The sequence below is a fragment of the Lates calcarifer genome, linkage group LG2 (genome assembly GCF_001640805.2).
Source record: "Lates calcarifer isolate ASB-BC8 linkage group LG2, TLL_Latcal_v3, whole genome shotgun sequence".
NCBI classification, from domain to species: domain Eukaryota; kingdom Metazoa; phylum Chordata; class Actinopteri; family Centropomidae; genus Lates; species Lates calcarifer.
Genome location: NC_066834.1, coordinates 8,413,340 through 8,435,534, shown reverse-complemented (window position 1 = coordinate 8,435,534; position 22,195 = coordinate 8,413,340). Strand labels below are relative to the sequence as shown.

The window sequence follows — 22,195 nt, the reverse complement described above, 5'->3', positions numbered from 1 at the left end:
CGTGTATCTCATTAGTCTGTTTGAATGTAACTGACTTTTATCTGCTGCTATTTTTAATTTATTGCAATGCAATATGGAACAAATGAAGTTGTGGTTCCTGTTGAGTTTAGCTTTCTTGCTTGCACAGTCAGTATTTCTCTCTGTCTTTTTTCTGCACTCCCTTTCTCAGTCTGGAGAAATTTCCATGTCTCCAGTTAGTTTCTAGTTTGTTTCAGCCTCCAGAAGTAGTTCCGCCATATAGCAAATGCTTATTTGTGTGTCAGATGTGTTTGAGAGGGAGTGTACGGTTACCTGAATTGGAGCCTTAATGGTTTTTGATCCATAAACCAACTGCATTTCATAATTTGCTTGCCTGCAACATTAACTCCTCTTCAAGTGTGCCTACTCTTCTGGCGTCAGTTTAAATTGAGTTCTTGAAATTGGACATGGCTTTAGACGAATTGTCTCCTAGTCAGTGCGAGGCATTAGGATACTCTGCATGCTGCAGTGCGTAAGCCCATGTCTATCCACCTTGAGCCTGAGCTCAACACTAGCAACGAATCACTATAAAAAGAGCCAATTATTTATGGTTGGTTCCCTGACAGGGCTGGTCCTACTTATCTTTCAGGGTGCAGTCCCCAGGCCTTCCGCCTCGCATTTTCAGCATTGACAGAGTTCTCGTCGGTCCAATCTTTCATCACTGCACCAGGCTGACATTTCTCCAAATATCAATGATAGTTTTTATGTGTGGCAATAATTTATCAGCTGCAGAGACCCTTTTTTTCCACCACTGACTGGAAGACAACAACAGAAACTTTTAAACTAAAGCTGATATAAAAGAAAGTATTTAAAATGTTTTTTCTATCTTTCTAGCAGAACAAAAATGAACCAGCTCTGTAGAGGAAAAACTATGTATGTGAGCCTATTTTAGTAGATGATTCTCAATCCCTTTATTACACAGGAAAGTCTAAATTCAGTTTTTGGCTTTTACAGTTTTACTCCTAAGCCTTAATTTAGAGAGAGCCTATTTGTCATCTTCTACAACTTGCACTCCCTCAAATTTTGCTTGTTAAAGCACTCTGGATGTCCACTTTTCTATTTATTAAGTGTCATCTGAAACATTAACTTTGTTCAAGAGGCTGCTAGTGCTATAATTTGACGCTGCACTGCTATAGCTGATTACTGTTGTCCAATTAATGCACAGTAATTGAGCTGACCTTTAGTAGTGGCTTGGTTTAAACTGAAATCTTGAGATGAACTTGGGAGGGTAATGATTTTCCTCCTTTCCCTCCTCTGTCATCTGGCTCTGTCGTCACTGTAATAGTAAATTCTATGAGCTGTAATTAGTGTGGAGGAGGAGACCTCGGTATGGGTATTGATTTCTTGCTGGCTTGGTGAAAACACCAGAGACATGCAGAGGACATGAAAATGTGATTCCAGACTGATTGATCCATTAATCTGTCTGATTCACTTTGTGAGTTTGTTTGAGGTCTCCATTAATAAAGTATCTATCTATATACAATAATGATGGTAGATAACATTAAAAAAACATGGAATTTGGTGCATTATTCTATTCAGTGCTCTAAAATTAAACATAAGAACCTTAAAGTCAATTTTAGATTAGCCTAGTAGCCACTGTTGCAAGGCCTGCATCAGAGAAAAGTTTTTTCTTCCCAGTACTTCTCGAGGATTATTTGTGTAAATGTAAAATCAGTCTGGGAAATATCCTTATTTGCTTTGGTTAGAGTTAGATGAGAAGGTTAATACCATAAACAAACTGTATGTAAAATGTAATGTATTAATTAATGTGCTTTAAAAGTGGATTTTGTTACCTTTGGGCTGATCTAGGTTAGCTGTTTACCACTATTTCCGGTCTTTATGCTAAGCTAACTGGCTGCAGGCTCTAGCTACATATTTACCATGCAGACATGACAGTGGTATCAGTGTTTTCATCTAACTCTGCCAGAAAGCAAATAAGCATTTTTTGCAAAATGTTGAACCACCCTCTTAATCGCTAATGTACCAGATAGAGCAGTTCGCAAGTTTCACTAAGGAGCAGAAGTAACTTGAAATCTACTCTAAACAAGAAGCAAATATGAAACAAGTTTACCAAAAAACTCGCAAAAAATGCAGCCAGTTGCCGACAGTGGTTGTTGGTTGGGTAGTAAATGAGACACACATGCGCACAGTTGCAATCAAAGCACAATCCAGAGCTTCTTATTGGTCACAAACCTGCAATTTTGCATGTGCGACCACACAAAATTTTATTTTGTTTGATATGTGTGTGTATAACCAGCAGACTCTACATTTACCAACTCTGTCCTGCTTAGCTGCTTATGACTCACAGCTACAGAGTCTAATCACCAGACAACAGTGAGCAAAAATGTGTTTGATACAAATTACAACTTGTCATCTATTTAGGGAAAGTTGTTCCAAGCAGCTTTCTCCAGGGTTTATGTAATGCATGAAAGAATGAGAGCATCACTGGATAAAAGTTGTGCTCTACCCTCTACTGTTGCTTATAAACTCTGTTATTTACCATACAGCTTTATAATTTACATCATATGATTTGCTACTTTCTTTTGGTTGTGATTTTACTTTTAACTTCATTTAATGTGTGGATTGTAGAAATCATCTGACTTTTGACTGAAAAAGGAAATGAAACCTCTTTTTTAAGAGCAGAGCAGTTACATCATTAAGTGATTATGCTTTTACATGCAATTAAATAATCAAGTTACAGTCAGTTTTCTCCAGCAAGACATTGTGTAAACATCATGTAAACCAGCAACCTGGTTTCACTAATCAGGGTTGGGGATTAGAGACTTGTTAGATTTCTTCTGGTGTCTTGGACATGTGTATGCGTAATTGTGTTTGTAGTCAGCTTGTATATGTACACGTGTGCAGACAGGGACCATTGAGACAGAAGTGCTGCAGGATGAAAGGAAGGATCCTGACATGAAGCCATGCATTCTTGTTTTCAAATTTTTTTTTATAAAAACTGAAACTGGCACCACTCATTCTGTCTCATACACCGTGAATGCAAGTCCAGAAAAGTCAGTTTCCTGCTAAAAGGGTAGATTGTACTTCTGCTAAACTTTTGACTATTTCTGAAACTCAGACTTAAAAGACTTGAAAGGACATATTGTTCACTCTCACTGTAGAGCTTGTCCTGCTCACTGCATTGTCAGTACAAATACTCAGACACAAAAATCTTGTAAAGTCATGGCTCCAAATCAGGGTTATTCCAGGTAGATGTAATGGAATGCATTTAGGTCTGTGTATTTTGATATGCACCTTCTACACCTTATCCATTGCTCTCTGTCAATTATGATTCAGTAACATATAACTTGACTTGACACTGTTGGGTTTTTAGAAAATAAGGCTGCTATATTGTATTTCACAGCAGGCTGCCACTCTGCTGTAAATTTCTTCACAAGCCGATACCAGATGACAGATTTATTGTTCTGACTGATAAGACAACATTATCGACCATACATGTTTCTAATGTACCCCTTGTGTTTGTGTCATGCAGGTGAGTTGTGACCATGCGCTGCCTGGCTGCTCGGGTGAACTACAAGACCCTCATCGTCATCTGTGCCCTCTTCACGCTCATCACTGTGTTGCTGTGGAACCGATGCTCCAGCGACACCTCCCTACGCTTCCTGCCCCGCGCCGCCTTAGTGGCTCCGAGTCCCAAGGTGGGGGATGCTAGCATCAGCAGCCAACAACAACAACAACCTCCACAACCTCCAGAGCCCCCGCCCGTTGTTGGGCTTGTTGGCGGAATCAAGTACGAGGAAATCGACTGCCTGATCAATGATGAATCGACAATTAAAGGGCGGCGAGAGGGTGCAGAGATCTACCTACCCTTCTCTTGGATGGAAAAATACTTTGAGGTGTATGGCAAAGTGGTGCAGTATGATGGCTACGATCGTTTCGAGTTCCAGCACAGCTATTCAAAGGTTTACACGCAGCGTGAGCCCTACCACCCTGACGGAGTCTTCATGTCATTTGAGGGATACAATGTGGAGGTCCGAGATCGTGTCAAGTGTATAAGTGGAGTGGAAGGTAATTGATGGCCACACAGTTGAACACAGTTTGAAGTACACAAAACTGAGTCACTATGCATCTGAATATAGATATATTTAAGAACCCCCTAACTTCTATCTTTTTGGATAGAAATATGACAGGGCGTTTTTTCCTTTTAAGGTGATAAGTAGGTGTGTGTAGCCAAGATCAATAGTCTCATTTTGTTGGAAAAATGCACACAGACTGATTGTTCCTTGTGCACATGTGATGAACTGATTTCTTTTTCATCTGAAATACTTTTCAGTGTAATTTCACTTTCCTGTCAACCAAAGTAAATCAGCAGGTTTCCACAATCATTCTGTCTCATACACTGTCAATGCAATATAGATTATTTAGTGTAAGGAGACAGAGTGAGTTGGAGTGAGGTTGATGATAAACTCTGATTTGTTTTGCTTAATAAAGCCCATGTCACTGAGAAATATGTGATTTACCTAATGAGGGCTAGTTCAGCAAAGGGATGCATTGTATATTCTCTATCTGTGAGAAAAGGAATCAGGGCTTGATTTAAAAAAAGGTCATATTTCAAATACACATGCATAGTCTCAGCCGCCCATTCCCAAATATGATTCGCTCGTCCGTAAGAACTAAAACTATCAGACCTGATTTGTGTCAAGTTGATTAAAAATATATAGTCTTTATAATATATACCTCTTCACTCAGACAGTCTGCATTTCGTTTGTATATATATCTTGTTGGATGTCTGTTAAGTGAATGTTCCCTGTTCCTTCACACTTTGAGTCCATCCACCAAGTTGTTTTCTTTTCAAGGTTCCTTTTAAAATAATTGCCGGGAAGGATCGATAGCTCATTTTAAAAGGCTATTAGTTCAAACCACACTGTCATCAATATAGTTCCGTGCCCTGCTCACTTGAAGAAGTGGCCCTTTATTCTTGCCTGAAATTACAAAATAGATATTCATTATCCTTCCCTTATCATCAAATAGCTAAACCACCACCAGTAAAAGAATAGGAATGCTCTCACATCAAAAACTCAAATCAGTTTTCCCACAAGAACTTCTAATTTCAAACATATTGTCACCAGTGAAAATGGGGGGTACTATTCCTATTTATTTGTCCACAGTTCTGAGTCCTTTTCCACTCAAGATGCAAACATTTGTTTTGGTGTGGAGATGTGATATATGATTATATATTCACTAGTAAAGTGTCAGTTGCAGAGGTTAGCTTGATGAGTAATGATAGCCAGTGTCTGTAAGAGCAATTTGCCAGCAGTAAATTGGTATTTTTGTTGAGATGGATGGTGCAATTTCCCACATTGCCTTTGTTGACAGAAATCTGTTTTTCTGTTCATCACACATAGAGAAACACACACAATAGTTTTTTTTATTGTAAAATCTGCAGGAAACATGTATGCCATTATATCATGTAGTCCGTCTGCGCCTGTAATACTGGCACTGATACAGAGAAAACTGAATTGAGAGGTAGGCCAGAAAGCCTGAAAACACATTTGGTCGATTAGTTCCATTGACTTTGGTTGTTTTTCAGTAAATTGCATTGTTTTATTTTTGCAGTTCTCAGTACTTCTTATAATCATAACTGCATTCCCACTTACATACCTTTTCGGGTGACAGACTATACAACGTTTACCATGGTTGTACCCCACTACAACACATGTATGCATGCATAGGGCAAAATGGGTCAGACAGGAATATAGCCAAAAACTGGCAGCACTTCTGGCCTGAGCACCGGGATCCAAGTTATTCTCACCCTTCAGTTGCCTGCAGACTGTTTCTTTTAATACAAAACTGAGGAAACACATCTACACTTCCATACCCACACACTTGAGTGTATACACACACACACACACACACACACACACACACACACACACACACACACACACACACACACACACACACACACACACAATTTATCAAGGTCCATTAATTAAGCCCAAGGCCATTTGCTGTGTAGCACTCCACATCCACAAGCATACACACCTCTTTTCAACTTAGCATATTTTTATAGGTGAAAATAGCACGCCATTAATTAGCCTGTCACAGTCAGAGGTACCTCAAGGCTTGAACAAGGTCATGGGAGCATGTCTCTCCCAATGCACACTGCTACCTATGGAACAGTTATTTAACAGGACCCTAAGCAATATACATCAGATATCGTAACAGTCCTTGTACATCGCGCTAGCATTTTAGCATTGGACACCGACCTACATTGTACTGATATCTCAGGCTCAAGCGGTCACTTGTTTTTTTTAAACTGCAATATTGTCGGGATGAAAACAGTTTTTAGACTGAGTGAGTTTCAGGCGGACTACTCTTTGTTTATGTTCTCTATATTTTTATTATTAGACAGATTCATGAAATTCTAGACAATTACATCATTTTTAATGTTTCACATCTCCTGGAGGGCTTTTATAGTAGGGGGTTAGAAATTACTTTTCCTTACTTCACCAAAGCCTCTGTGAGACAAAGAACAGAAGTTGAGAAAAATGAAGCTCCAGCAGCCAGGGCACTATCATTAGTGGAAGTAGTTAATCCTGTCTAACAACACCCTCTTAAATCACGATCTGTCTAGTTTTTTTTGTGCCTCTTGCTTTTTCTTTGACTACCTTTTATCTTCACTCCCTGTTATATTGCAGACCACTATCACTTAAACATAAACTGACCTAAAACATGTCTTAAATCCCTTAAGTTCTTGATAAAATGCTTGTATTCTCACTCAAGCTCTTGGTGCCAACACATACATGATGCCTGATCCTTCTTAACCTAACTCCTGTGTGCACACGCAACCTGCTGACTAAGATATATATATATAGCACTTTCTAGAGAAGACAGAGGTGGACTTGGACGAATTGTCTCTGAATAGAATCCAGAACACTGTTGCAAACCATTGTAGTTACACCACAGAGTATTTAGAATAGGCAACATTTCAACTCCTGGTCAGTCTCTGTCAAAAGTGAATAAAACTGAGTTTCTTTTTACTCTTTTCATATGTGCTGTTTTCCACACTGTAGGTTTGCACCTACCGCGCATGTGATAACTCTCATTCTACAGCTGTGTTACAGCCAGCTGCCACAGTTTGTCGAGTGCTCATTGCTTGTGTTCTGTGAAACACAGCAACAGGAAGTGTGATGGCAAGCTAAATAAATATAGTATTATTCCCCTCCAGTATTGATGATGATGCACCGAGCTAGAATATGCAGCTGTAATTTAAAAATTAAGGCTGCATTAAGCTGTTTTTCACCACTAGAAGGCAGAAAGACAACAAAAATCCCAGAGAAATGCATCGACCATGCAGTTGCCTACTTTGCTATACATTCTGCCGACACAGAGCAGCAAGAATATCCTTTCTGACCACCTCACATATGTCAGTCCAATATTCACTGGCCTTTTAGCTCTGCTTTGGGTTCCACCAGCTCCAGCAGCATGCTGAGCTTTCTCCACCAGTTTACTTCTTCACAGAACTGAGCTAAATGAAGCTACTGATTTGATTCTTAATTCGCAGTAGGTTCAGCACAGTAATTGTCATGACATATTCCAGACGTTTGGTTCAAAGTTAATATTGAACATGTTGCTTAATGGAGCTTTAATGTCTACTCTAATTCATCCACGTCAGAGTTTTGCTGACCTGCTAGAGGTCAAAAACAAAGCAAGTGATAAAAAAGGAGGAGGAAAATTATTCCACATCAGTAAGATGGTATAGCACTTTGTTAACTTCAGTAGGCTTAGAACCTACTGTAATTGGCAGAAGACCTAGTTTTTTGCAGATTTCAAGTTCAAGTCCACTCTCTGGAATCATGAAAATATGTGGAGGCTTAACAGTCAATTCCACATGGATTACTTAGTGTTATTCAGTGAGTAGCACACAGCTAGAGTGTTAGGATTTTGACAGTCATTTGACATAAGTTGTCAAGGGAGATGGCAGTAACAAGACAGGCATGGAGAAAAGTCTGGCAGGGGATTGGAAGTACGTGTGTTTTTGTGGGGATGTATGAGTGTGTGTGCGTGTGTGTGTGTGTGTGTGTGTTTTCCTGTGCTCTTTCATGAATGCATTAATCAAATGTATCAGTTCTCAGTTAGGCGGTGCTGGTGTGACTTTACTACTTACAGTATGTGGTACCTGACAGTGGTCCATGCTATTTACTCATTAATAAACATTAAAATGGAACACAACATAGCATAAATTCATGTTTCATGAAATGGTGATTAAACTGAAAAAAATTTATATTTCAGATACATTACATGGGAATGTTTGCAGTGCTTTAGCCAAGTTGTATTGATTCAACTTTTCTTGGATAACCAAGACCTGGATGACTGAGTATTCACAGACCTCAGGCTGTGCTGTATTTCAATCAAGCCTATTACACTCCACTCACACTCTAATCTCACAGGGACTTTAACCGTCTATGTCAAGGAAGATTATTGTAATTAAGTGCATTATGATGAAGTCATTACAAAACAATAGCAAGTAATAGCTCATAATTTGAGCACACTATCTCTGTTGTTTTTTTGTTGTTTTTTTTTTTTTTTTTAAAGATCTAAAGTAAAAATTTGTAATAGGTAAAAATCCTTAGATTCTGGGCCAAGCATGGCTAAACATGTACGGATGAAATCATTCAAATGACTCAAAAGGGGAAAAGAATCAAGAGGAAAAGTCGCGTGGATGGGCTGTCCTGATAATAATGCAGGGAGCTGCTGGAAAATGTGCAAGATCTGTTTGTCGATGCGGCTGCCACACTACACTTAAGAGGCTGTGATTGTTTCAGTGCAGTCAGTTTGGTTTGTCTAATAATGTACATATGTACAACAATGTATATGCAGTCCTCTAAAATACCGTTACTAGCTACCTATTAACCACTTTATTTCAGAATAAGTAGAAAAGAGTTGCTCAGGTGGTACAGAAGTAAAGACCACCTATTCACCACTTCAGGAACCTGGGTTCAGTCCTCAGTGATAGTGCTTGTAGCTTTGGTTGGGCAGGCCATTGATTCGAATTTGTGAAATGGGACATCGGGAAGGGATCATGGCCTTGTCACTGCATCGACTTCTACTTTAGTGGTTGTTTGGGAGATGTGTGCAGAGGGCATATTGAGGGGAGACAGTGGAGGGGTGGAAGGTATTTGTTAAAGCTCCTCGCTGAGAGGTGAAAAGTTATGTCATGTTTTAACAATGGGAAGACCAGCAGATACAAAAATTTTCTAAGAATTTAATAAATATATTGGCAGTAAGAACTGAAAGACTAATGGCATTATTTGTAACTTTACCCTGCATGAGAGTTAATAGCTGTTAATTTCTAGTCATTGTTATTTAACTGTTGTTAAGATGTTCTTGTTTTGTAAGGCTCTATTATATGTATGAAAGGTGTTATATAAGCAAAGTTTATTATTATTATTTGTGTCTGAGTTGGAGTCAGGCAAATGGACAAATACATTTGAGAATAGTAAATAATGAAACAGAGCCTTTTTGCTAGATGAGTTTGTTTAGGAAAACATCAGAAATGGCAACGAGGAAAGTAGACCATAAGTAATCAGCTATGCATGCAGTGGTGATGAGTTCAAAAGGAGAAGGCACATTATCATCAGCCCTAATCTGAGTATATTATGTTCTTCTTCTCAGAAGGATGGGGTTTGGGTTGCACATATGCTCTCTCTGTCACAAGGTCTTTAAGTGAACTATCTGTTAATCAGAGTGATTCTCCTGCCCGAGCTATTTCTGGCTGTGTGAACAGGGATGCTTGCCTCCGGTGAAATGCAGTATATTAGTTTGAATTTCACCACAACGTCCAGTCATTCACCATAGCTGGTGGTGTTTTTCTTCTAACCCTCTTCTGCTTTTCTACAGTGACAGTCTTCTGTTGTTTGTGTCTGTTTACAAAATAAGCCCAATTTTGAATCTTCGTTATCGCCATAGTGAGTTTTATCCAGTTACTGGAAAGTTTTACAATTTGTATGTTTTTTTCCGATAAGACTGTGGTTATAAAGTCAATGTGTCACTGTGTTAAACAGATTTAGTCTTTCCTAAATCTGTTTTCTAAAGCCCCCAAAAAAGGTGTTATGACAACTGCCATATAAAATGGAACATTTACTTGAAATAGACTGCAAAGAGCTTAAAAGAAAAATGTTAACATAAACAAAATGATCATGTAAGCACAAGATCTAGAAGCATTTCAAAACACTATAAAAGTAACAACCAGAAAAGACAGCCAAGATGCTTAGGATTGCAGAGTCTATGGTCTCTTCCATGTGAGATCTTTATCTTTATTTAATTTGACATCATTCTCCTTATCCTCCCTCTCTACCTCCTTCTTCTCCACCCAGGCGTGCCTCTGTCCACCCAGTGGGGCCCTCAGGGCTACTTCTATGCCATCCAGATTGCCCAATACGGTTTGAGCCATTACAGCAAAAACCTGACTGAGCGCCCTCCCCACATGGAGGTCTACGATACAGCCGAGGAGAGAGACAGTCGGGCCAGCACAGCGCCCTGGAGTGTGTCAAAAGGTGCCAGCCTTAGCCGTGTCCACGACAAGATCCGGGCTACCTCCGTGCGTCAGTTCAGTGCTCCAGGTATGTAAGATGTCCATGAGTCCAGATAGCCTCAGGGCATGCAGCTTATCTCCTTTTAACTGTGGCTGCAGGAGGCTTGATATGCAGCTGCACCCTTAGGACAGGATGATAGTCAGTGGTGAGTCACCGCCACAGTGCGAGAATGGTCAAAGGACAAAAAAACTTAAATTAAAGCTTCAATAAAAGGAAGTTAACTATTGCTTTTTATAGTGCAGAGAGACTTAAAGAGTGGTGAATCTCTTTGATTATGTTACATTTTCAGACAGGTAGTCAAGTCTCTTAAAAAAAGTCTCAAAAAATGGCTCAGAGATATATACTTGCACTATTTAAACAAGCTAAAAAAATTCCTAAAATAGCTAGACACTAGATTTTTGAAAAAAAAAACAAAATAATGAATAATGAAATAATGAAAAATGAAATAAATAGTAAATTGTCCATTTGTTTCTGACTATTTTCAGCTGCCATTTAATACACATTTGGTGCTGTTGTGAGTATTTAATGTGGGATTGACATAAAATATCATAAGATATTCATATTTTAAACAAATCAGCCTAATAGCTTGGGTTGAGGTTCTCCATGGTCATTAGTCAGATGTCATTATCTTTAACATAATCAGAAGTGATTTATCGGTACTTCAACCACTGTTGCCAGTTAAGTTGACATCAGAAAAGTGTATGATTGTTTAAGGGATTTTTTGGAAATTGCTGAAAGAATGAAATCCTTACGAGCTGTTGAGTCGTCACCGTATTATCTTTTCAAATAGATGCATAATTAAGTCCTTTCAGGCCTTCAGAATATGGGGAGTTTCATCACTTGTAATAAAGCTGACTGACTTTGCAATGTTTCAGCTCCAAGGAATCAAGTTTACTCCAAGGCTCATATGGCATTGAGGACACTGTGCTCCAGTGTCCCTCAGACTGCATAGTCGTCTCTTATTGTGTGAAGCCTTCTTGCCTATGCATCTAAAAATGTATCTGTAAAGAGGGGAAAAAACCCAAAAACTCTAGACACCTATTGTACTTTTCATAATGTGCCAAACAGAATTGTATTCAGGGCTGCAGGTGTGGTGGGAAGGATGAAGTCTGACTGTGGATTTTTGAGTTGGTAAGATTTTAATTCTCTCTGACTGATTTAGAAGATTTTGAGGAGATAGAGCACAGTTTACAGGGGTTGATTATCCAAGACTTGCCTTGCTGTTATATTTACATCAGGCCTAGAGGCTGGGCCACACAGTGCTCCCCCAGAATCTCAGCAGCAGGGCTACATCATCAGCGTAATCAAGGCCTGTCATACAGACCTCGCTGAGGATGGCCCCGAATAGCCGATGGGCCGCAGTGTGGTTCATTACCACAGAGTCAGTGGCAGTGTTGAAGATGGTTGGGACCAGGACTCAGCCCTGCCAAACTCTGCTCCTGATCTCAAAGGTAGTAGATGGCTGCCCCTTGACTCTGACTCAGGAGCTGGTGTTGGTGTACAGGAGCTTGAGTGTGTCTGCCAGATCTCTCTGGACACCAAGGCTCGTTAGAAATGCCCACAGAGACTCTCGATCCTCATTGTCACAGGTCTGACACAGGTCTGACGCAGGTCCACTGTAAAGCCTGTAGTTGCTGGAACTGTCACATTTTCATTTATAAAAAAGTTCTGTACAGCTCTTTTGTTTTAAGTGTGGGATGTAGTGACAGTGCACATCTCTGGTCTAAATATCTAAACAATAATAATTATAATATGACTATTATGATAGAGATTGGAAATCTGGCCTAGTTTTACAATTGTAAATTGACCAAGGACACAAGCTATTTGGCAGTTATTTTTGGAACTGGGAGAAGTCAAAATCTTTTACCGAGTGCTGACTGTGAGCTGTCTTTATTCTTATCTGATCTCCTGCTGATATTTCCAGGACACACACTCTCTCCCTGTCCTCTATTGAGCGGCTGTCGCTACTGTAATTTTCCCCTCCTCCTAATTCTTCCACTTTCAGCCTCTCATCATCAACAATTTCTTTTCATTTCACCGCTCTACACCTCTTTTCTCTCTCGCTCTCTCTGTTCTGCTCCTCGCTCACCTTGCCTTATCACAGTTCTATCTTTCCTTGACATCATCATGTTTTCATCACTTCTCTGCCCTTCCTCGGCAGTCCTCATTCTCCATTAATCTTCCCTGTCTATCCCTACATTTCCACCTCTATTTACTTATTTCCACCCACTTATCACCCCTCAGCCCCCTCAGCGCTTCTTAAATGTTGCAATCATATTTGTCCAATCCATTTTAATGCTTTATTCTGCTCTCTCATCCAAACTTTTCTTGTTTTCCTCTGCTGTCAGTTTCTCTCTCTGTCTTTGCCTCTCTCCACTTCCCCTGCTACTTCCCTCCTTTCTGTTTGGGTCTTTTTTCCTCCTTACTGTATCTAGGGCACCGGTGTTGAACAGCCTCTCAAAGCTTCTGACAAGTGGATCAATCGTCTGTCCCCTGATAATAACCTACCATCTACCATCTGCACATTACTGCATGAACGTTGTCCTCCACTGAGCACCTTTATTTTCCGAATCCCCCCATGGTCTGTTAATAGTTCAGAGATGCAGTTTGTACAAACCAGTCCCTGTTAGAATTAGCAGGGTGTTCACTGTATACAGGTGCAGTGGAGGAACAGCTGTCACCAGCTACAGTGCTTTTAAAAAGCTCCCACTGAGCTTGGGAGTTTTAAAATGTTTTATTTTCATGCAGCATTAAACCTGAATAGATTTAATGTGGCTTTTTTGACAGTGATAGTAATAAAAAGCCTCTTTAAAATTGTAACCCTTAAGATTTCAGCCCTGGTTGACCTTGAGCAACTACTTCTTCAGAAATACAAAGATGTCAATCAATAATAATTGCGATTGCTTGCTGAGGATTTGGAGGTGTGCAGCCTGTCGCCTGAAACTCTTCATCCAACAGCTCACCGTGGCTTCTGCTTCTTGTTCCATGGTTCCCTTGCAAAAAATTTTAAAATTATCCACTGCCAGATAATGCAGAAAATGACCGTAGTCTTGTTTTGTAGATGCATTTTTGATAAACAGTGGTGAACATCACTAAGAGCAATGGCAGTACATTGTGCTTCCTATGACTGCATCGCAGTAAAAGCCACCTGTGTTTCACCAGTGTATGTGAAGCAGCAACAGTGGGAAATGTTCCGTTTGCATTAACAGTAACTTAATTCAGCTCTGATACTGATAGAACTGCAGGAAGTGTGAGCAGCAACAGTGAGGCTGATATCAGAAGCAGTGACGCTGGATTACATGCATGCTGTGAATCCCTCGTGCTTTGGTAGGACAGCCTGAATGAAAACTATTAGCGAGATAGAGACATAATAAGTGAATCTAAATACATTTTATTGCTACTAAAGGAAGAATGCTGTCTATAAATATTTGGTTTGATTCAGAGAAAATCCTAAGGGACTTTAATATTAAAGTGAAAACAGACCTCTAGTGGTCAAATCAGAGTCCAGCGCTCTTTCTCTCCAATTGAGAATTGGTGGCTATGAAATAAAAACATATCCACACAGGCTCAAGCTTGAAATTGCTGTCAAAGGTGCCTCTGCTAAATACTAACATATTACACTTTGTCATATATGATAATACAATAGGTTGAATGTATTTAAGTTCTGGACTCTCAGGTGTATGAAATAAGTAATTTGAATTGGTCTATGGGAAATTATACTGAGTATTTTAATCTGTTTTCATGGACAAAAAGATAAACAGAGGAAATAATCAATAATTAGTGATTTGAATCTTAAAAACAATATTCCCAAGGGCTGAATACTTTTTATAGGCCCTATGGCTCCTGTATATGTCTGGATAATGTGGTTGGATAATCACGTGTATTGACTGTTTTCATGTTGCTCAGATCTGTTGTATCCACTGACGTGCAACACATTCTGTACATGAAATTTAAAGTGTTCGTCTCACACGCTCACTCATGTATACCAGCATGATTTACGCTCACATATTTTCAGCTGCATGTCGTCTCTGTCTCATGCCATATTGCTAAACAGCCAGAGAGCAGAGCAGAGCAGAGGAGGTGGAATCTCGTCTATATTCCCTGCCCATCCTTTATTGATGGCAGAGTAATCACAGGGCCAGAGTACAAATCCACTTACTCTCTGCATTGCCTTAAGTAATGGATTTATGAGTGCATTAAAGAGCCGTAGTCATCCAGAGGCCCCTGCCAGACTGGCTCTCTCCTTCATTCTCCCCCTGATCGACTGCCTTTGTGTCTCAGTCGGCCTCGTCTACTCCTGCTCTCTCAGCTCATGTCATGTGAGATCTCTCTGTCTCTGATTCTCAATTGTCTTCTCACTATTGGCTCATTTTCACTCTCTCTGCTCCCAGGCTGGCTTTAAGGGCACTTGGGCAACCCATCATTCCATTACCCTCCTTTTTCTTGACTCATATACTCTTTCCTCCTATCATCCTTTGGGGGGGCCTTGATTAGAATTTTTTCCCCTGCTTTTTAGACCAAGTAACAAGGCCAACGAAGAGATCATTCCAGAGGATGGGTAGTTGAAATGAATTCAGAACAGCAACTGAAGCTAAACTGACAGAGAGTTGATAGTGTAAGTGGAGCAGTGGCAGTGTGGAAACTGAATATCATCTGAGTTTGTATCTCTGAGCTTTGTGGGGAAGAGATGTGGAGGATAAAAAGTTGCTGCAGTGCATCAACTTCTTCTTTCACTCTCTTGTTCCATCTTGCTGCTGCACTCTCTCTTCTTTTCCTCAGTTTTCTCCCTCTGTTCCCTCCCTTCTGTCCTCCTAATTAAGCTCAGTGTGCAGTGACACATCTGTACTCTACTTCCCATGAGAACCTTGTCTCTGTGTGTCTGCCTCCACTCTCTCTCTCTTTCACACACACACACACACACACACAGTAAGGCACTTTGTGCAGGTAATAACGATACAAGAACCCAGTAATAAAAAAAAGCAGGGCTTTGACCGCAGATTATTTCTGAAGTTGTCTGGCTGTTATTGATTTGAGAATGTGAATCTTGGGAACATGAGTAAAAAGACAAGCTATCATAGAAGCATACCATCAAAGGAGAGTGTATTAAGGAAGACAGACACAGTGCAAAAGGCTTCCAGTCAGCGTGCTAAAAATAGTCCATAGTCATCCAGTGATCGTCAGAAGTTCTTAAATTCAGTCAATTGGGGTTGGTCATTTATTTCTGACAAAATGCATACAGCTATACAGTTTCTTTTCTGCTGTTCTGGTGCATTATACACATTTATTTCTCTGCTGCTTGCGCCTACCCACCCCCTCCCTGCTCACCCCTACCACAGAGTCCTCAGAAGGTGTTTCCCTCCAGCTGGGTAACTCCAAAGACTTCATCCTCAGCTTGGACATCAAGTTCATCTCCAATGGCAGCGTGTCCGTGATCCTTGAAACCACGGAGAAGGGCCCACCCTTTACCATTCGATATGTGACCAACACGCAGCTCATTGCCTTCAAAGATCATGAAATCACGTATGGGATCGGGCCGCGGACCACCTGGAGCACTCTGACCCGAGACTTGCTCACTGACCTCAGGAAGGGCGTCGGGCTGTCCAACACCAAGGCTGTGAAGGCCACAAAGGTAAATGCCAAATGTTTGCTGCTGTCAGCTGTCTTCTAATAACTGCGTAACAGGATGAGAGCTAACACAATTACATGGTAAGTCAATAGAAAATGGCAACTAGGTTGAAAATCACAAATAATTTTTTAAGCAAAAATGCAAATTACATCCTTATTTCAGCTTCTCAAACATCAGGATTTGCTGTTTTTCTTCATCTAGTGAATATTTTGGTGTTTTGGACAAAACAAGGAATTTGAACACATCGCTTTGGGCATTTTTCAGACAAAAACATTCATGGATTAATAAAGAAAATAATCAGCAGATTAATCAATGAGGAAAAAAATTGTCAGTTGCAGCCTTACACGTGTCAAAAAACAAATTACACAAAAACTACTGCTTGATTGTTTCTGAGCAATGTTAAAAATTGTAATATTGGAAATGTAGATTAAATGTACACGTAATTTTTTGGAAAAATGTAACTATATATCTTCATCTTATTGTCAAACATTTACACTAAATAACTACATGTAGAGATGATAAACAACATCTCTCGATTAAGGCTGAATACTAATTCCACTTAATTAATTTGACAACCTTTGCGCATGATTACCTTCTCAGATCATGCCCAGACGGGTGGTGCGGTTGGTCCTACATGGGCGTGGCTTTGTCGACAACGTCACTATCTCCACCACTGCCCACATGGCCGCCTTCTTTGCTGCCAGCGACTGGCTGGTGCGCAACCAGGACGAAAGAGGTGGGTGGCCCATCATGGTCACTCGAAAACTGGGTGAAGGCTTCCGGCCCCTGGAGCCCGGCTGGTACTCGGCCATGGCTCAGGGCCAGGCCATGTCCACCCTGGTGAGAGCCTACCTCCTCACCAAGGACCAGGTTTACCTCAATGCTGCCCTCAAGGCAGTAGGACCCTACAAGGTGCCTTCAGCGCAGCACGGGGTCAAAGCTGTGTTCATGAACAAATATGACTGGTATGAGGAATACCCCACCACACCCAGCTCCTTTGTCCTCAACGGCTTCATCTACTCCCTGTTAGGACTCTATGACTTGACTGAGACAGCCGGAGAGAAACTTGGCAGGGAGGCAGGGCAGCTGTTCAGCCGTGGCATGGAGTCACTGAAGGCCATGCTGCCGCTCTTTGACACAGGGTCAGGGAGCATCTATGACCTGCGTCACTTCATGCTGGGCATTGCGCCCAACCTGGCGCGCTGGGACTACCACACCACGCACATTAACCAGCTACAGCTGCTGGCATCCATAGACAATGCTCCCATCTTCAAAGATGTGGTTAAGCGCTGGAAAAACTACTTAAAAGGGATTCGTGCCAAGCACAACTAGGCAGACTGTAACCGACAGATAGTAAACAGCCGAGATGATGACTTAGAGGAGGGAGAATATGCTTCTGTGTGTGAGGATTGAATGGATAATTGAATGTGAGGTAGGTGCTCACATTGTATGTCTGTATGCGTCCCAGTTTTGGTCGAGTTTCATAATCTAAAAGACAAGTTTAGTCAGCTGCAGCTCTCAACTCTAAAACTTTCTCGTGTGTGCTCTGTTGCAGGTTTTATATCTTCTGCAACACTGACAGTAGCTCTCCTCTCCTGTTTTTTTTTTCCTTGAGCTAGTGTTTGTAATTATGCACAGACCTAGTTTCAGAGTGTGAGTGTTTGAGTTCAAGAAGACGGTGTGTGTGTGTGTGTGTGTGTGTGTGTGTGTGTGTGTGTGTGTGTGTGTGTGTGTGTGTGTGTGTGTTGTTTAAAATAACAATATATAATGTTAGAGAAAGATGAAACTCCTTGTTCAAACTGAATCACATTTCCAACATTCTTTAATGCATCCGCCGCAAGTCTCTTCTCAGACTGTATTTTTTTATCATCTCATCCCAGATTTGCAAAGTTTATTGAAACAAATAAACTGTAAATAACAGAATATATTATAAATTATTTGGAGGAGAATGTTGCCAAAAAAATCTAATCAATATAAAATACTTTTGGATTTTATTTCTCCACTGCAACATTGTTTTATCCTACAACCCTAAAAAAAATACAAATTTTAAATTGGGAAGTTTGTTTTTCAATTTAAGGTGTTAGGTGAGATACATTTATTTGGATGTCATCCCTTCACAGAAAAGATGAAGAGTCAAATGTGTTCTGCTTCCAAACCAGTAGCTTCCAGGTCTTTTCTCTAAAATACAGATAAATAACAACATTTTTTTTATTGTTGGTGGGGGTGGGGGTTATGTTGTTTTGTGCTTAGTGAGCTAGTCATGGATCAGCCCTGAGGAATAAATACCTCAAACCATCATATTTGATTTAGAAGAGTAAAACCAGCTCTGCTACCAGCTGCTCTTTTTGGTTCCTTACACATAATTCCACTGTGTTTGGCTGAGCTTTTGTGTAGGGGTTTTTGGTCAGAGTGGTATGGCTGCATCTTAGCTCATATGACTTGCACCGGTCGTGTTTCAGTAGATACATAGAAGACTTGTGGTAGCACGTCACCACAACCTGAGTGTTCTGTTACATTCCCCAAGATAATGACATCAAGCCTGCGATAATCTTAAAAAAAAGAATTGTAATTAATAATTTATCCTATTTAGTTGTCAGTGCTGAAGCCACTGTAAAGCTTGTATCTATATGTGATGGTTTAAGGTGACACACTGTTTTAGTTGTAACCAAAAGCCCACTAAAGAAAAGAAATGTTCACAGGACATACTGTGGTAGTGACTAAACTCACACTTCAGCTTTAGATGAATCCCTTTGACATGTCATTGTTAAAGATTAAAATATGTATATCTCTTTATTTTTCTTGGTTTGAACATCAGCATTATTAGTTGTAGCTACATTTTCATTCACTCTAGATAGTTGTTGTTTGCTCGGAAACTCATCTGACAAGCTCTTCTTCTGTAACACTACAAACTTACACATGATAATTGCAGGATACAAGTGTAGGTGGTGGTGATGTCTGTGTTGTGTATTGGAGGAGACAGAAATGTGAGCAGCAGAGGCACATCTGCATCTCACTGCCATGTCAATTTATAACATTTAAATAGACAAAGCCAGGAGTACTAAAGCTGGAGGTAAATTCTTGACAAACATAGAGAGGCTGTCAGTCCCAGCAGGCTCTCATTTCTGCACCTCAGCTGTTGTGGGCGCATGAACTCAGCGTTTTTAATCTGAGCGCTGCCCTGTTGACCGCTGTACGAGGAGAAATAGGCTCACCAAGACACTAACAATTCACCCGGCTAATAGGCTGGAGAGCCTGCACACAGTGCGGTCGCTAGTCGGGGATGAGTCAGCACTCACTGGCATCGCACTCACACAACAAAACAAAGTGGAGCCCTCAGCATCAATGAGGCTTTCATCGATCTACTGTAAAGATTATTAATGAGAAGCAGGTGAATCAGGTCGCTTCATCTTTCTGAAAGCAGTGATGGTGGATTTTCTTTGGTCATTTTCATAAAACTGCAGTGAACTTTGAGATGAACACATTTTCCCAGACAGTCTGATTTCAGTTTGTCACAGTGTGAGCTATTAACACTAAATCAAAGAAGCTTGTGATTCATTTCTATGTAACATTTGTTTAACAAAGGGTTACATCTTCCTGACCTTACAGCTTCATCTCTAACTCAACTTGCTTTCAGAGCTAAGAGAAGATTTATGACAGAGTATATGGGCCGTTGTTAAGAAAAAACAGTCTGAAATTTAGAGGATAAAGTCATTATATTGTGAGGGAAAAGAGGAATAATTTCAAAAAGAAAACAAGAAGTATATTGTGGGTGGAGGACACATATATTGAGGTTTTGGTTTTAAAGTTAAAATATAAAACATTTTCCCAGAGAAGAGGTGTGAGTGCACTTTTTGATAATCTGTACTTTTTCTGAATGCTTACTGATCCTTGTTTTGTTCATTTCCTGGTGGCATTTTCTTCCCATGAATACTTGCATAATTCATACTTTGCCATTTTGACAGGACAGGTAGATAAATGTAGTTCAAAGGGAACATTCAGGAATTGAAGTTTTTGTGTGTGAATAACTGGCTCCATTTTGTTTATACCAAAGTCATTGATTTAAGTACATTTTGAATTTGTATATTTTTGTGCAAACCGATTTCCATTCAGCATTTAATGATGAGTCTCCTTGGAGATGTCACGGAGAGACACTGCCTTTTGAGAAATGCTAGTTTTTCAAATGTAGAGATGAATAGATTATAGCAAAAACAAGATATGTAAAACTTGCTTATCGTAAAAAGGGGATGTGTGCAACTAGAGATTAGCATTTAGTCAGCTACTGTTTTAAAGGGAAATGAGCCAATAGCTGCAAATTCTCCTTGAAAGTTTTTGCTTCTTTTGTTTTGGTGTGGGGTTTTTTAAGTGTGCGTTTTTTCATCATTTGTTGGAATCATTTGCATCAGATTTCTTTTTTGTTTGTTTGTTTGTTTTAGATAGACAAAAGCACAACTGCCGTTTATTCTCACATTATTTTGGTTGTATTTCTTTTTGATTACCTGTTTTTTTTCTTTTCAGGACAATGTGCAACGCCTTCATTAAGAAAGCTGCTATTATTGTTCACTGTGTAATACGTATGACAACTTCATTTTCCTCATTCAAGTGTTTTTTTTTCTTTCCACTATCCATTAAAAGACTCCAACATATGACCACTGAGGTCAAATGTGATTTATGCAATAAAATGTTTACTGGGGTCGTGACACCTGCAGGAGACCCAGAGTGGTTGTATAGACTTTGCAATCCAAGCACAATGTGCAAATGCTACCATTTTTTAGTCCAAGGAAGAGAGGTGTTTATATACAGAGTAAATCTTTGTGCTTTAAAAATTTGCTTTTTAAAGGTGTTAAAAATAAAAGCATTTTTCTTAAACTTCTTGTTTGATCTTCGTCTCTCACAGTGACTCAGCAGTTTAATGAAGGTCTCCATAATGGTATATGACAAACTCAACTCAGTCAAACTCAGTCATTGGTTTTAGCCATTTTTCAAGAAACAAATGCAAATTGTTTATTGATTCCTGCTTCTCAGTTGTAAGGATTTTCAGCTTTTCTTTCTTTTCTTTCTTTTTTTTTTTGTCTTATATGATCAAATACTGTGTCATTGTTCAAGTAATTTTTTTTTTTGGGGGGGGGCTGTTGGTCACAAAGAAGTAATGTGACAACAGCTCCTCAGACTTCAGGAAATCATGGACATTTTTCAGTCAATCAATTAATAGAGAAAATAATCACCTGATTAATCAGTGCTGAAAACAGTGGTTGGTTGGTTAGTCCTCAGTTCATTTTTTATGTTTTATTCTAATATTTTTATTTATATTATATTATATTATTACATTTTATATATATTATACTTTATTGCGCAAAAGTCCACAAAAGTTTGATTCATCTAAGTTACATTATTTCTGCAGGCTTATGTTTATACTGCTGCTTTAACAGAAAAAAGGAAAAGAAAATCATACACAAACACACACATACACACATATATCTTCATATATATATAATGTCTTTATATTGATTGTTTTGTTTTTTATGAATAAAACAAGACACATTCAAACAATAGTAATATTTTTTGAAATAAATATGAATAAATTTGAAGAAGAAATGCTGTATTGAAGTAAATAAAATCAACGCAATAACCAGCTTATTGACTGGATTGATCATCTAAGTAATCATGTTGTTCATCAATTAAATATCTTCTAGATTACATCTTCTACCTCAAGGCTGTATCACTCTTTAGTCTAACGACAACCCTTTTATATTAATAAGCAAATGATTTACCCCCATTGTCATTGATACAAGTTCTCTTTATCTGCAGAATTTAGTTTATTCCTAACTTCAAATCATGAAGAAAAGGTTGAGTTTTAACCAGTTCCCAGGTGTTAATGTTCAGTGATGATCCTACACAGATTTCTGGTCTTTCTCTAGAGTTACAAAACAAAACATTTTGGTTTTGAGTTTTTGCAGCAGAGAAACAGTTTGCTCATATTGAGCGTCCTCTCTGT

General features: G+C 39.5%; 1 protein-coding gene across 1 annotated transcript in view; it reads left to right on the top strand.

Moving 5' to 3' along the window:
• The window catches only part of glceb (glucuronic acid epimerase b), a 50,056-nt gene extending 28,987 nt beyond the window's left edge, over positions 1–21,069 (top strand). The window contains exons 3-6 of the mRNA XM_018683502.2: positions 3,512–4,047; positions 10,359–10,604; positions 15,914–16,206; positions 16,804–21,069. Of these exons, the coding sequence (XP_018539018.1) occupies positions 3,525–4,047; positions 10,359–10,604; positions 15,914–16,206; positions 16,804–17,535 (1,794 nt within the window). The 5' untranslated portion in view covers positions 3,512–3,524 and the 3' untranslated portion in view covers positions 17,536–21,069. The remainder of the gene's footprint in view (positions 1–3,511; positions 4,048–10,358; positions 10,605–15,913; positions 16,207–16,803) is intronic.
• The last annotated feature ends 1,126 nt before the right edge of the window (positions 21,070–22,195 follow it).